This window comes from Portunus trituberculatus, chromosome 37 (genome assembly GCF_017591435.1).
Source record: "Portunus trituberculatus isolate SZX2019 chromosome 37, ASM1759143v1, whole genome shotgun sequence".
NCBI classification, from domain to species: Eukaryota; Metazoa; Arthropoda; class Malacostraca; order Decapoda; family Portunidae; genus Portunus; species Portunus trituberculatus.
In genome coordinates, this window is record NC_059291.1 from 23859934 (window position 1) to 23876692 (window position 16759).

At 37.3% G+C, this 16759-nt stretch overlaps 1 protein-coding gene across 3 annotated transcripts in view; it reads left to right on the forward strand.

Moving 5' to 3' along the window:
• Nucleotides 1-11782, forward strand: part of LOC123514272 (PCI domain-containing protein 2-like) — a 56030-nt gene extending 44248 nt beyond the window's left edge. For all 3 annotated transcript variants that reach the window (XM_045272064.1, XM_045272065.1, XM_045272066.1), the window contains 5 exons: nucleotides 369-488; nucleotides 999-1216; nucleotides 10281-10381; nucleotides 10592-10791; nucleotides 11328-11782. In XM_045272064.1, the coding sequence (XP_045127999.1) occupies nucleotides 369-488; nucleotides 999-1216; nucleotides 10281-10381; nucleotides 10592-10791; nucleotides 11328-11538 (850 nt within the window). In that variant the 3' untranslated portion in view covers nucleotides 11539-11782. The remainder of the gene's footprint in view (nucleotides 1-368; nucleotides 489-998; nucleotides 1217-10280; nucleotides 10382-10591; nucleotides 10792-11327) is intronic.
• Nucleotides 11783-16759: the final 4977 nt, after the last annotated feature.

The following is a 16759-nucleotide window of genomic DNA, read 5'->3' on the forward strand; positions in this document are numbered from 1 at the left end:
TAAGGTGGTGAGCATGGGATCGGGCAGATCCATGCATAGGTTCGAATCCCACCATGTACCACCCTGAAACTTTGTCATTTGTTGAGTGGTTTAAAGTTACCTATATGTCACCATGGTATCCAGGTTCTAGGTAGTGTAATTGCCTTACACCAAAGATGTGCTTGGGTGGTGATGTGGGCCTTAATATGGGCACTACTATAAGTAAAATTTTTTGCGCTGCTAATGGGTGGAAGTTGAACAGCACTTCCCATACTCTTTAGTGAACCTTTCAGGTGTTATAGGTCATACCATAAAAAAAGAAAATAAATAAGATAAAATAAAATAATAATAATAATAATAATCAAATAAAAAGATTTCCATATCAACAGGTTATTTGCATTAGCTGCTGACCAAGAACTGACTCGCACTGGCGCCAGTAAGGCAGGAGAGACCTTGGAGAAGGCTGCCGAGGCACTGATGAGCTGCTTCCGTATTTGTGCAGCAGACACGTAAGTATCCAACCATCACTAAGCTCCAAGTGTGTGCCCGTATCACTTGGGCAGCACAACTTAAGAAAATGCTGGTTCACCCTTATCCAACTAAAGAGAACATGGTAGATAAATTACAACTCCTTGACTAGTTCATTGGGTCTTTATGGTTGGTATGTCTACTATTCAGTTTTAATTGTACATAGCTCAATATTTTGTTTAGTTTATTTGTGCCTTCTAGATGCAGTTGGTCTTAACTGATTCTATGTGATTTTTATTATTCTGACCCAGGCTATAGCCAGACTCAAATCATAAATCTCCCTAAAGCAAAGTAAACTACATTATACCTAGACTTGATAAGTGTTTGATGATGTATTGAACTAACTTTGTTTAATTAGACATTACCTTGAGTGTAATGAAGCTCCTCACAAGTTATTTTTATTTTTTGAGTGGAACAAAAGAAAAGAAAATGGAAGGCAATTTAGTGAATGTTGTTGCCAATTATTCTTATCTGTGTGTGTTGGTGTACAGACGCACCTCCGAGGATTGCACCAAGCGCTGGGGTCTGTTGTACCTGGTGAACCAGTTCTTCAAGATTTACTTCAAAATTAACAAACTGAACTTATGTAAGCCAATGGTGCGTGCAATAGAGGCTCTCTCCTTCAAGGATCGCTTCTCCCTGTCACAACTCATCACCTACAAGTACTACACTGGCAGGAAGGACATGTTTGACTCAGACTTCCAGTCAGGTAATGTTGTGACTCTTACTTGTAGTGAGAACGCATCATGGTCTTACTGAATTCAGATCTCATCCATCTAAAAAAAAACATGTTACTTAAGAGAAACTACCAGACAATAGCAGACTTACCATTAGGCAACACTAGGTGGTTGCATAGGGCCCTGAGTTTCTGGGAGCCCCATGAAATTCCTCATACACTTATGGTTAATAGAAATTTTATTATTTGCACACATTATTTATGTTCTTTATTGAATTCCATTTGCTAAAATGCCAGCCAAATGATTATCCTGTTAAGTGTGTCTTAGGGGCCCCTATGGATGTATAAAGAAAAAGGGGTCCCCCCCCTTCAGTCCCCACTTTATTGGATTAGGTACTGGGAGCCCCTATTCCTACCTTTGCCTAGGGCCCCCAAATTCCTAAATCCGTCCCTGCTACCAGATGGTATGTATGTAGATAATGGTAAAGTAAGATTATTGTCATGTCAGTGGTCTAAGATAATAAGAGCAAAGTAAAAGAAGGTGAATGCGAAAGATCAGTTGGTAAATATAAAGAGCACTCAGAATTTGTCATACAGTGGAGACTCAATACTCAAACTTAATTAATTCTGTCTTTCTCCATGATATTTGTTTCCACTCCTCTATTGCCTGCTATAATGGATGTCATATCTTAGTATTCATGTACGCTCATGCCATGAGGATAACCTCGACTCCGTGGCACTGAGTGATAGTGAATTAGTAATGAAATACCGCGGTATTTCATTGACATGATAATATACCAAAGAAAAGTTAATTTTTCGATAACAGAAAGTTTTTTTTGTTTCTTTTGTAGTAAAAGAATAAAACTGCAGAAAGTATAAAAACGTTTATTTTCACACAATAATATATGCATGTACAAAAAGGAATTTTGGGATTGGCGTAGGTGAAAATAGGGGAAAATGTGCACGAGTGGTGGATGAAAGTAGGAGGAAATGCGTGCAAGTGGTAGGGAGAAATGAAAATTTAGAGTGGCAGCCTTGCGGCCTGTGCGTCGCTTAATCTGTGTCACTCTAGCCCCAGCCGGTGTTCCCCAGCCCTAAAAAGCACAACTTCCTGCCTTTCAAAGATAAGCTTGAGCTTATAAGAAAGTGTGAGGCAGGTATAGTTCACAGTGTCGTTGCACTGCAAATGGGTCTCCCTAGATCAACAGTATTAATAATTTGGAAGAACAGGGACAAGTACCGCAAGACCGTTGCATCATGCAAGTGTTTTTATTTCCAAAAATGTGCTCTACAGCACCCTAATGTGTTTAATAAAAAAAGTTAGATATAAATGAAGTACTGATTTAGTCTAGGTTAGTGTTTTTAAGGTTATAGTGATGTTTTGGGTGGTCTAGGCTGTAGGTTGGTCACCATTCCCCCTAATTCTTAAGTATCCTATGGGAAAAATTGCTTCACGATTCAAATTAACGCTGATTCAACCAATGAAAAACTGCCCTAACCCCGTCGAATTACAAGGATTCTCTCTCTCTCTCTCTCTCTCTCTCTCTCTCTCTCTCTCTCTCTCTCTCTCTCTCTCTCTCTCTATATATATATATATATATATATATATATATATATATATATATATATATATATATATATATATATATATATATATATACAGTGGAGACTCAATACTCAAACGTCTAAATAGTCGAACTTTTCAATAGTCGAATGCAAAAGTTCGACTTAATACTAAAAAAAATACCTATTAGTTAAACATCCATCCACGTGGCTGTAAACAAAGGGTCTCTCCCTTCCCACCGCCCCATGCGCCCCATCGGGCCACCACAGCCAGTTTATCCTTTGCTGTTGTAAAAATAACATTATCCTGCGCTTACTCTCCGCAGTTTTCTCTCTCTCTCTCTCTCTCTCTCTCTCTCTCTCTCTCTCTCTCTCTCTCTCTCTCTCTCTCTCTCTCTCTCTCTCTCTCTCTCTCTCTCTCTCTCTCTCTCTCTCTCTCTCTCTCTCTCTCTCTCTCTCTCTCTCTCTTTTAGAAGCCTACAATGGCACCAGAAAGGCATGTTAGTGGTGAGAATAAGCCTACAAGAAAGAATGTAGTGACAACCATCGAAAGGAAAAAGGAGATTATTGATAAATACGAGAAAGGAGGAAGAATGACCGATCTTGCAGCTGAGTACAGTAATACTCCGCTTAACAAACGTTCGTTTAACGAATTTCCGGTTTGACATACTATATAAAGTTAGACCAAAAATCCGCATAACGTACAGCCACGTCCGTTTTAGCGAATTTTCTGGGTTTGAATTTGCCGGGTGAGCGACGAACGCGGTGGCTTCGCTGTGATTGGCTGGCTCTCCACCTCTGTCTCTAGCGCTCCTGGAGCTGGATCCAAGATTCTTTAACAACGTCAGAGCAACCACTTGCAGCGAAATGGCATCCATGAACACTTGAGGGACAGTGACAAGGTTGCTCTGAGCTGCTGTCTTATATATGCATTTATGTTCACAAAAAAACATTTCTATTAGCTTTTTACAAACTTTGCCCCCAAGAAAGGATTGTTTTGTAATGCATAAAGTGAAATCTTATATGGAATACCAAAAAATAGAGCAGAGATGAGATCAGCCACAGACGAAGCAGTAGGCTCGCGGTGACTCGGCCGCTTCTTCTTCTTCTTGTGACCCTTTTGCTTGCGTGTTACTTTCATCATGATGTTTATGTTTTCACTCCTCTACTCCCTGCTATAATGGATATCATATCTTAGTATTCATATACGCTCATGCCACGAGGATAACCTTGACTCCGTGACACTGAGTGATAGTGAATTATTAATGAAATACTGCGGTATTTCATTAATAAGCCACGGAGTTGAGGTTATCCTCGTGGCATGAGCGTATATGAATACTAAGATATGATATCCATTATAGCAGGCAATAGAGGAGTGAAACAAATATCATGGGGAGAGACAACATGCAAGCTAAAAGGGTTACTTGTTACTTGGGGTGTTTGTTCAAGGCTCCGCTCCACTGCGAGGCAGCGCTCAGCAGAGCCTCCTCAAAAGCAACTAGCATAATGAAGACAGAGCTATAATTGTCTTTGTGATTTCCATGCCAAAGGCAGATTAAAATCATAAATTTACTTCCTTGAACAAATATGTCTTCAATTTCTTTCCTTGAACAAATGAAGATATCGATCCTGGCACAACCTTTGATATCACTCGGCAGTTTATTGTAAATCCTTGGTGCGCATCTTGCAAATGCTCGACATCCCATGTCAAGGTTATATCTTGGCTCATGTAGTCTGTATGGGTCTGCATCGTGTCTCAGCTCCATCGTAGTGTCATGGTGGAATGTTTCCAGTAAGTTCCTCAAGTACTCAGGTTTTCCAGACTGTAATGCCTGATGAGTCATAACACTAATCTTGTACTCAATTCGTGCTTTAATTGGCAGCCAATGCAGATCTATCAATACAGGTGTTATCCTCTCACGAGGAGAGACGCCTGTAATCAGTCTGGCAGCTCTGTTCATGACAAGCTGTAAGTCTTTTAAGAGATACTTAGGCAGTCCATAATACAGAGAATTGCAGTAATCCAGTTTGCTTATCACATGATTATGAACCAGCATCTTCGTAGTTTTCTCATCCAAGTATTTTCTGACAAAACCTATATTTTTCAGATGGTATCTTGCCGTCTTAACCACCTGCCGTATTTGATCTTTCATAGATAAATGACAGTCCAATAATACTCCCAGATCCTTCACTGTATCACGAACACCCAAACTGTTACCATCAATATATAATGTGGACATATCAATCCTCTTTAAGTCCTTATTCTTACCCACTATCAAACATTCAGTCTTGTTTTGATTAAGTTTCAACTGCTTGGATTCCATCCATCTACCAACATCATCCATAATAAGTTTTATCTTTCCTTCAACATTATCTACATTGTTCAAGGTCATGTAAAACTGTGTGTCATCAGCAAACAGTTTGAAGTCAATGTCATGTTTTCTTAGTATGTGTGATAGTTCAATAGTATATATACAGAACAGAATAGGACCTAAAACACTGCCTTGGGGTACTCCTCTTTCTAAAATCTTCTTGTCTGAGAAAGATTTACCAACTTGAACACAGTATTGCCTGTTTGCAAGATAACTTTCTAAATATGTTAGTGCATCTCCATCAATACCGACAGACCTGCAATCTAAAAGAAGCAATCTGTGAACAACTGTGTCAAATGCTGCACTTAAGTCCAGTAAAATTAGCAAACCACATTTTCCTTCATCCATCAGGATTATCAGATCATTGATAACTGAGCATAAAGCTGTCTCAGTCGAATAAAGTTTTCTATAAGCCGATTGATTATCCGGTAAAGCCTGCACTACTTTCAAATGGTCGAGTAATTGGTTTAATACAGCACTTTCAATAATCTTCGATAAAAAGGTCAAATTAGATACAGGTCTAAAGGAACTCAAGCACTGCGTATCCATTTTACCCTTTACAATGGGCTTTATCAATGCCATATTTCAGAGACAGGAAAGGTATTGTTCATGAAGCTACTGTTTATAATCAGTTAAAAATTTCCAGAATTTCACAGAACTTCTCACTCTGAATAATATCACTAATAGGTAATGGGTCATTATCGCAGTAGGTTATATTAACTTTATGTACAATCTCCTTTACTTCATCCACACTTACTTGCTTAAAGGAGAGTAGCTTAGCCCGAGGCGTTGGCATACTCACGGGTATTTCAAGCTCCTCATTTCTAAAGCTCTCCACAATCGACTTTATCTTTTGATCAAAGAAGTCAAGGAACATATTTGCCAGCACAGTGTCATTAAACCCCTCAGGCAACTTATTTATTCTCCTGTTACCTGTCAAATTATCCAGTATCTTATATAATCTACTAATGTTAGACCGTGACTCTAATGACTTCTGTCTATAGTACTGACACTTTCTCCTCTGTACAAGTTTGTTTAGCCTGTTTCTCATGTCCATATATTCCTTCTTGCCTCTTCTGTTCGTAGTCTACGCCACCTTTTTTCTTTCTTCCTTTTTTCTTTCTTAGCTATGGAAATTTCAGTATTAAACCAAGGTGCATGATCCTTAATCTTAATATCCTTTTCATGAAGTGGACACATTTCATTGTATTCTTTTTTCATGTTGCCATTATATAATTCAGACAAACAAGATTCACATTTCTCAACTGCTACTCTTCCATGAGTACACACATCATCCTTTCTTAACTGAATGGCCTGTGACACTTCAGCTATCAGCCGCTCAGGGTCAAAATAATTTTTCCTACGAAACACTAATCGCTTAGTGTACGTAGTTTCTTTTTTACAAGATATTTGAAAAGTAACCATCCTGTGCACCGGTGAAATCCTGCAGATTTCATCAACATTTACTTCTCGAACAAGATTATGATCTGAGTCACAGAAGACCAAGTCAATTACATGTCCACCAGCAGATGTTGCTTTTTCTACTTTATTGTCTAAATTAAAGGATTTCATCATATCTTGAAACTCCCTCACTATATAGTTTTCTTGTTCATCCATTCTTATATTAAAATCTCCACAAATAAAAATATTAACGCTCACCATATCCAGCAGTTCCAAGTATTTCCTGAAATCGTCAATAAACGACCGGGCACTTAGGCTTGGAGGTCTATAGACCACTATAAACATAGATTTTCTACCACCAAGCTCACAGCGAACTTGCATATGTTCAAAGCTCTCCCATTTTTCTGACTTATCCACCTTAATTTTATTGCATGTTCTAGAAAGTAAAAGACCAACACCACCACCTCTTCCTTCTTTCCTTGGTATGTGCACAAATGTATGAGTGTCAGGGGTCATTTCTTTAATTTTTGCAGTATCATATTCACTCAGCCATGTTTCATTCAAAGCAAGAATATCCAGACTTTCATCATTAATTAAAGTTCTGATTTCTATTGTCTTGTTTCCAACTGACTGAACATTTAATAAACCACATTTCAACATAGAGCTCACAGCATTAGTAGCCATGATCTGTAATATTTCTGATCCTGTCAATCTCACTTTCCAACACAATACAGCAACTATTATTCGCCGAGTGGTCAGTATTCTGTTTCTTAAACCTCACACAGTTTATGCATTTCTTCTCTGTAGATGTGCAATCCTTGGACTTGTGGTTGCCTGCACATTTAAAGCAAATGGGATGCTCACCATTTTTCTTGGCATTGCAGTTTGCCTCAGTATGACCATACCTTTGACAATGGTAACAGATAAGTGCATGATACCTGTCGAACCTGGTAAACTCCCACTCAAGCTTAATCCTGTCCTGATGCTGATGTAACAGCTGTCTTATCATTGGATCACATTTCATGATGTAATGAACTGTGCCCCCTGCTGCTGGTTTGCAAAAAATATTCTCAATCTTTGACTTGATATCAGGAACTGCTTGAAGGTAGTCATTTCTTGCAATGATTGTATCAATGATACTCCTTAGTCTCTTCCTTATGGACATTACATAGCATTATCTTGGGTTTAATTTTCTGAACTGATTTAGTTGTCAACTTTTCAACATTCTCCAGTTTCTGGGCTGCCTCATTTCTCAGACTCTCATTGGCAAAATTCATCACTATTTTTTGCCATCATTAGCAAACTTTGTATCATTAATTTGCATTCCATCCAAAGCATGAGAAACTTCATTCTTCAGATTTGCTTCAGAATCCTGAGTTACCCCTACAACAAGCAGGTTCTTTTTCATCCTCCTCTTCCTCTTCACGTCCTGCCAAGGCGTGGAATGTTCGAGTCAGCAGAATTCAGCGAGCCAGTAACTCCCGCCGAGCCTTCTGTTGCCTCATCGACCTTGATACTTATCTCTTCCATTCTTGCCATCTTATTATCAACTATTTCCATCATCTTGTCAGCTTTAGCAGTAATACTCTTCAAATCAGACTTAAATTCCTCAACACCATTGATGAATTTCTTCAGAAACGACACCTCAATGAAGCAAACATCGCACAGATACTTCACGTTGCAGATATTTTCAGATTTAATCCCTGCCAAATTCACACATTTCGTATGAGCCCAGCGGTTACACAGACAACACTTAATGAACTTTGCTAGGTCTCTAGAATCAGAGCTACACTTATAACAGGACGAAGGTAATAATGCTGAAATGGCATTTCTCTGCCATCTTGGAGTCTTCCACTCCTTTTCACTTATTTTCTATCTAGCGACAACACTTTCCATGAATGTTCCTGTTTTTTTTTTCCTCACAGGACATTCATACACCACTGTGCTCACTGAGAAGTCAGTGAGAACCTTTTTTCATGCAATGATATGCGTGAAAAAGAGGAGCACCACTACAGAACTAGCAAGTATATGCGTGCGCACCTATACGTCACTGTGTCACCAACTCCAACGATGGATGGTGGGAGAGACAGTGATTTCACGGTGTCTGATTCTGTCACCTCTCCCACGCGCATTACTTCTTCACCTCGGGTCTCTCGCCATGTTGTGAGGGAGACAACTTTTGAATGGGAGTGGTATCAGAAAGGCTTTGGAATTAAAAGTTTCTACAATAATAGAGAGCGAAGATAGTGATGTCCTGGGCTCTGATACAGATATAGGTTGTTCAACCACCAATGGGGAGGACATTCCACCACCATCACCAGCAACTCCTATTGTATGTATTTTATGTTTTTGCAAAAAATATACAAATTAGATCACTTTGCGAGCATTTTGATTGAGAGAGAGAGAGAGAGAGAGGCCGCCGTGTTACAGTGGAACCATGCGTGCTTTGGGGTCCGAGAGGTCTCCAAGCACATGGGTTCGAATCCTGTCCACGGTCCGAATGTAGGTGGGCTTCCTCACTCGGGTCAACAGTTTCCTAATGGGTGAGCTTTGAGACAGGAGGTACCCCAAAAAGTATCCCCTTTAGCCCTTAAATTCCTGTGAAAAGCTCACGTGGTATAAAAAAAAAAAAAATAGATAAAGAGAGAGAGAGAGAGAGAGAGAGATACAAGGGGGCCCGTTTTCTATCACTCTAACCAAGGCCACTGGACCCGATTGGACACAAGGCCACGTACACTGATGATACCACCTCATCCATCCTCTGATATTTTGGTAACCATAGCATCTAGAGACTTCTTTTTTTTTTTTTTTTTTTTTTTTTTGCATTGCAAAGAGGAAGAGTAGCTTGTGGGCAAAACACCATTTGTTTTCTTCAACGAAATTTTTTCCAAGTTTGAAAGCCCCGCCGTATCACGCAAGCCGACAAGCTTTTGAATACACCAGCTCTTCTCGTGAACAAAACACGCACCACTTACTCCTCTGCCCTTCCCTGCTCTTAGTTCAAAACAATAACAGCGTCCAGCAGCAGCTCATATTTCCTCGCTCAACATGCCACCAAAACACCCTGCAACCAGCCCTGCAATGTTACCTAGCGTTGCTAAGAAGACAAGGAAGTCTCTTACTCTCGAAGTGAAGCTGGATATTCACAGGTACGAGAGGCGAGAAAACTAATAGCATTGCTCGCCACCATGGCTTGACTCCATCTACTGTCTCTACTATTTTCAAGTCAGCAGACTCTATTAAGAAGGCTGGTGAGACCGTATCTTCCTTGCAAGCTAAAAGAACCACCAGTACTCATGATTCTGCAATGGATAAAATGGATAGCCTTGTAGAAATGTGGTACATAAGTTTTGTATGCAGTACAGCGATGCACGCTTTGTTTACAGCTTTGTTGCCAGCTAGCATCTTTCCCGCTCCACTTTCCCTCCCTTCATAAATTTAAGATCATCAACATTATAAAGTTACTTACATACGTACATTAGTGTACATTACAATGACTTAATCTTAAATTATACTGCTTAAATGTTTAACTTCATAATTTTTACTTTTATTAAACCTTTTACTGTACTATGATGCACTCTTGCTTTGTTTACTCTCAATGGAAGTTCAGTTCAGGGATCAAACATGTTATAATTGGTTCGCTTAACGAAAATTCACACAACAAATGTTTTTTTAAGAACGTAACCCATTCGTTAATCGGGGGTTGCCTGTATTACATATTTAGAAATGCATATTTAACAAATCTTGTTTATTCTTTTTAGCTGATGCAACTTTGTCATTTGCATTCCAAAGATGTCATGTTGGGAGTCGGAAGAACAAAAGACGCATCCTCATCTACTTGATTCCTGTTAAAATGCTGCGGGTGTGTGTTTCTTTGACTGCTGGACATTGCTTCCTTCCCTCCTTCATTGTTATTTTGATATACATATTCATTATACTGTAGACTGTAGAGATTCATTGCTTGTTTCTTGCTTTTGTTCTATCATGCATAATAACATACTTGTAATATATTTCATTGTTTTGGTTGTGTAATGAATCAGTCTGTCTTATCATGAGACAATTATGCACACAGGGGTACCTACCCAAGCCATCTGTACTGGAGAGGTACAACCTGCCAGAGTTCCAAGACGTGGTGACTTCAGTACGGCAAGGCAATGTGAAGCTCCTCTCTGAGACCCTGGCCAGGCATGAGAGTTTCTTCATTGGTGCTGGTATCTACCTCATCCTGGAGAAGCTCAAGATTCTAGCATTCAGGAATCTCTTCAAGAAAGTGTGAGTATGACTGCAAGTTGTCTTATAGAGGAAATGTACAGTAGGTACACTAAAAAGTTCTCACGTTATAATGATTGTTGCTCTGAATTTTTGTGAAGTTTTTTATTACAGAAAATACATGGAAGGTTCTTATGTATGTGTAGACATGTATGATGCCTCTTAGTTGTGTTGTTATTGTTATTGGACAGTAAAGGCCAATTGAATGGTAATCATTTTAGCTTAAATGTAATATGCCAGACTCATTGCAACTGTGTGTCCTGATTGAGGTTTGGTGCCCAGTTTCTGCCTCTCATGGTTAGTTTATCCTGCCTCCAGGTAAAGTTTTCAGTGTATTCGTGATACTTTAAAGAATATGTTTTTTTGTTGGTTTTGTACATCATGAATTGTAATCTATTAAATTATGTGTAACTTGATAGCAAACTTTACTTAGCTGTTTGGGAGAGGAAATTACAGAAAAACATGTGATGCACTTCATTTTCACTCAGTTCAACCTGTAGACCTGAGAAACATGCATAGTGTTGCTCCCTCTCCTACAGGTTCCTGATGAGTGGCACACACCAGATTGACATCACCCTGTTCCTTCGTGCACTACAGTGGATGTGTGTGGAAGATGTGGATCTGGACGAGACAGAGTGCATCCTGTCCAATATGATCAATGATGGCCGCATCAAAGGCTATATCTCTCATGCACATCGCAAGGTGGTGGTGAGCAAGAAGGATCCATTCCCACCCCTCACCTCCTGCTGAGCCTCTCTGCTGAGTGGATTTGGTGTGGGAGTCAGTTTTTTAATTTTTTTTGTCAAGTCCTGTGTTGTAAAATTCTTCCTCAGGACCTTATCCTTTATTCTATTTTTTATCTAATTACATAGAAATAAAGTTCAGTGAAACTTTCATTATTCTAAATTCTTTCTTTATCAAGATAGATTTTTGTTTAATAGAGATCCCATCTGTCTCCGGTACATATCCAACAATAAACAGAGCCCTGCATGAATCAATGTGTCATTCCAGACATAACTTCTGCAAGGTGTACTGTTGAACCTTGGTAACTTGGACCCCGATAATTCGGATTTCGCAATAAGTCACTCTGACCGACCCAGGGACCAAAGTCCGACTTGAACTGCCTGCCATATTTATTTATTATTTTTTTCCAAATTTTTTTTTTTTCAATTTCCTGTATTTTGTTTTCTATTGACATTATCAAAGATCTAATTAGAAAAAAAATTGCATTTCAGTTGTAGTTTGAAATGATACCAAACAAAAGTCAGTCAGAGTTATATGTGAAGTGAGATAATGATACAGTGAAGTATTTATTACTCATTTGGTCCAGCTTTATACCTCTGTCGCAACATAATCTTTTGTTATATTGTTATTGTGAGACTTATGTGATGTATAGTTGTGATGATGAAGGTAATGAGAAAAAACAGTTTGAAAAGATAATAGCAGTCTTATGAAAGAGAGATGGATTGGAAGCCTGGCAGTGAGGCATGGGGTGAAGGGAGGGTCTTGGAGGGGGAAATAACATGCGTGACGGAGGGGAGAGGGGAGGTGAGGATTCAAGGTCCAGTTGTCTCCCAGTGATACATTTGTTTGTTTGTTTCTTTCTTGTCTTCTCTTCTTGAAATTTCTGATTCTAATCCACGTAAATTTATACCTATGAGGACGTTATTTCTGACGCCTGGCCACGTACTGTGTAGGGCGCGAGTCAGGATATGATGCAACCGTACGAGCCATTTAAAAGGCTTCCTGGTGGGAGGGGTATTTAATTAGCAAAAAATAAACTACACCATCTGATTAATTAGGGTCTGAAGGTTTCGGAGAGACAATAATCGCAAAATTTTAAATTGCTCCACAATTAGATAAATAAATTCTGCACCAAGTCTGATTTTTTTGTATAATAATAATAAGGATGATAATAATAATAATAATTATAATAATAAAAATAATAATAATATATGGTTTATTAGGAATTGCACTACATACCATTTCCTTATCCTGTATCCTAAAATTCTCCAAAAAAACAAAAATGCCTTCTCCTCTGACCTTTCACTATTTTTTTTTTTTCCCTTACTTGTGCCACCAGTTCATTGTCTCTCTCCCTTTCTTCCTCATTTCTATTTTTCTTTATATATATATATATATATATATATATATATATATATATATATATATATATATATATATATATATATATATATATATATATATATATATATATATATATATATATATATATATATATATATATATATATATATATATATATATATATATATATATATATATATATATATATATATATATATATATATATATATATATATATATATATATATATATATATATATATATATATATATATATATCCTTGCAACCTTCTGTTTCTCTGAGTTTTGTCGTTCTATATAGTATTTCTTCTGTTGCTGCTTGTGATTTTAGTAGTATCTTAATTGGTCTCACTGATCTTTCTTGATATGGTCCCATTCTGTGGATTTCTTCTACCTCCTGTTCTAAGTTCTGTCTATCCTTGTCATTTAGATTCTTTAGTAGGTCTTTGACTGATTTCATTTCCTCTTTTTCCCTTCTTGGTCTATATTTTACATTTTTTTTTCTTTCAGGCCAAAAATAATTACACTTTTATTCTGCAATTTCCCTTACTAGATTTTCTTTTTCCTTAAGGACTCCTATAATTTTGTTTGCCATATTCTCATCTCTTTCTTTTAACTGTTCTTGAAACACTTCCTGAAAATTTTCCTTGTCTTTCTTATCTTGGACTCTCCATGCTTATACTTCTTTTTATAATCACGTCCTGTACTCTTTCCTCTTCTTTGTTTACTAGATCTTTCAGTTCCTCTTTTTCTTTCTCAGCTTTATCAAGTCTTTCTTCCATCTGTTTCTTGTACTTAGCTACTTCCTTTTTGTTATTCATTTTTTGCTCTTAGCCTAGCTTCATTTTCTTCCACTCTTTTTATCCTTTCTTTCAATTTCTGAAACTTTTTCCTGTTCTTCGTTCTCCTTAATTCTCATACTCTCCTTTATCCATTTATCTAATTTACGTTCAAAAGTTAACACTCTATTAAATAGGGAAGTATTTGCCGTATCAAAACCTTTGAATGCCCTTTCACCCTCATTAACATATTTATCCTCTTCTTGCATTCTTTCCCTGGTCTCATATCTGCATATAGATGTAATCTCTTCCTTACTCATGCTTGTCTAACACTGTATTCATGAAAACGAGTGTGTGTGTGTGTGTGTGTGTGTGTGTGTGTATTTGCCTAGTTGTAGTTTTACAGGGCCTAGGCTTTACACTCGTGTGGCCTCGTCTCCATATCTACACTTATCCAATTTTTCTTTAAAATTATGCACACTCGTTGCTGACACCACTTCTTCACTCAAACTGTTCCAAGTCTCAACACATCTTTGCGGGAAACTTTATTTTTTAACATCTCTCAGACATCTTCCCTTCCTCAGTTTCTTACTATGTGATCTTGTGCTTCTAATGTCATATTCTTCTCTCAGGATTAGTTTTTCATCATCCACTTGATCCATTCCGTTAATTGATTTATAAACTTGTATCAGATCCCCTCTCTCTCTTCTGTTCCAGGGTTGGTAGATCCATTGCTTTTAGTCTCCTCATATGTCATCCCTTTAACTTCTGGAACCACTCTTGTAGCCATTTTTTGTAGTCTCTCCAATTTCCTTATGTGTTTCTTTTTATGGGGGACAACACAACTCCTGCATATTCCAATCTGGGTCTTATTATAGTACTTATCAATTTCTTCATCATTTCTTTGTCCATGTAGTGAAATGCTAATCCAATATTCCTTAGCAAATTACATGTCTCTGAAAATTCTATCAATATGGCTTACTGGTTGATTGTTTTCTTCCATCGTCACTCCTAAGTTCTTTTCCATTTTTACTTTTTCTAGTTCTACTCCATCTCCCATCTTAAAGATTCCCACTGGTAGTCTTCCACTTTTTCCCATTTCCATGACATGGCTTTTATCCACATTGAATTCCATCTCCCATTTTTTACTCCATTTCCAGATCTTGTTTAAGTCTTCCTGCAGTATTTCAAAATCCTCTTTTTGCTTTATAACTCTGCACAGTTTCGCATCGTCTACAAACAGATTTATGTAGCGGTTCACTCCCTCTGGCATGTTTATATATATGAGAAAAAGTATTGGCGCCAATACTGACCCCTGTGGCACTCCGCTGTCTACTGCTCTCCACTTGGACTTCATATCTTTAACTACTGTCCTTATTTCTCTCCCCCTCAAGTAATTTTCCATCCATCTCAATGTGCTTCCTTTTAAGCCACCCATCTCCTCTAACTTCCACAGTAATCTTTCATGTGGCACTTTATCAAACACCTTTTTTAAATCTAAATAAATACAGTCAATCCATCCCTCTCTCTCTTGTACACACAACCGACCTTTTGTAAAACCAAATTGGCTATTTGAAAATAATTTGTTGTCTTCAAGAAACTCGATCCATTGTTTCTTTATTACTCTTTCACACATCTTGCATATTATACTAGTTAGTGATACCGGTCTGTAATTTAAAGGTTCTTCCTTCCTTCCGCTCTCACATATGGGAACCACCTCAGCTCTTTTTCATACTATTGATACTGTTCCATTTTCTATTGAGCATTTTATGATGTATATAAGACTTGCTAGTTCTTCTCTACATTCTTTTAATATTCTGCCTGAGACTTCATCCAGTCCCAATGCCTTCTCTTCATCTAATTCTGTCATCAACTCTTTTATTTCAAGCTTGGTTACTTTAATCTCTGTCATATGGACTGTCTTCATATGGACTATCTGTAATTCACCTCGGTCGCCTGCTCAGCCAGGCTTCCCCATTACGGAGCGAGCTCAGAGCTCATTGACCGATCTTCGGGTAGGACTGAGACCACAACACACTCCACACATCGGGAAAGCGAGGCCACAACCCCTCGAGTTACATCCCGTACCTATTTACTGCTAGGTGAACAGGGGCCACACATTAAGAGGCTTGCCCATTTGCCTCGCCGCCCCGGGACTCGAACCCGGCCCTCTCGATTGTGAGTCGAGCGTGCTAACCACTACACTACGCGGTGTGTGTGTGTGTGTGTGTGTGTGTAAACAAAATATTTATTAGAGAAATCAGAATACTGACATTATCCTTTTGTTTGCCTTTATCTATACGATATATATATATATATATATATATATATATATATATATATATATATATATATATATATATATATATATATATATATATATATATATATATATATATATATATATATATATATATATATATATATATATATATATATATATATATATATATATATATATATATATATATATATATATATATATATATATATATATATATATATATATATATATATATATATATATATATATATATATATATATATATATATATATATATATATATATATATATATATATATATATATATATATATATATATATATATATATATATATATATATATATATATATATATATATATATATATATATATATATATATATATATATATATATATATATATATATATATATATTCCACCTTTATATCCAGCATAAAACTAATATAATGTAAAGAACATATAGTATAGAGGAGTTGCGTCCTGCCCGCTGAGTTGGAAGGACGCTTTTTCACACACTGCGTGTTTACATGAGTGGCAGCCCCTACAAACGGAAATCAGAAGTGATCACGCCAACTCAGTGGCTACTGAGGGAGGTCTAGGCCCGTTTTGCCAGCCAGAAATAGGCCTTGGGATTGAAGATAAGCGCCCCTGCCTGGGATTGTCTTCTATCGTGAATTATTTCAATATTAAAAAATGTTCGATAAATAGCAAATGATGCATTATTTAATTTTTTTTTTTTTTTTTTTTTACCTTCATACTGGAAATGATAACCTTCCAGTAATTAATACGCGCTTTAAAA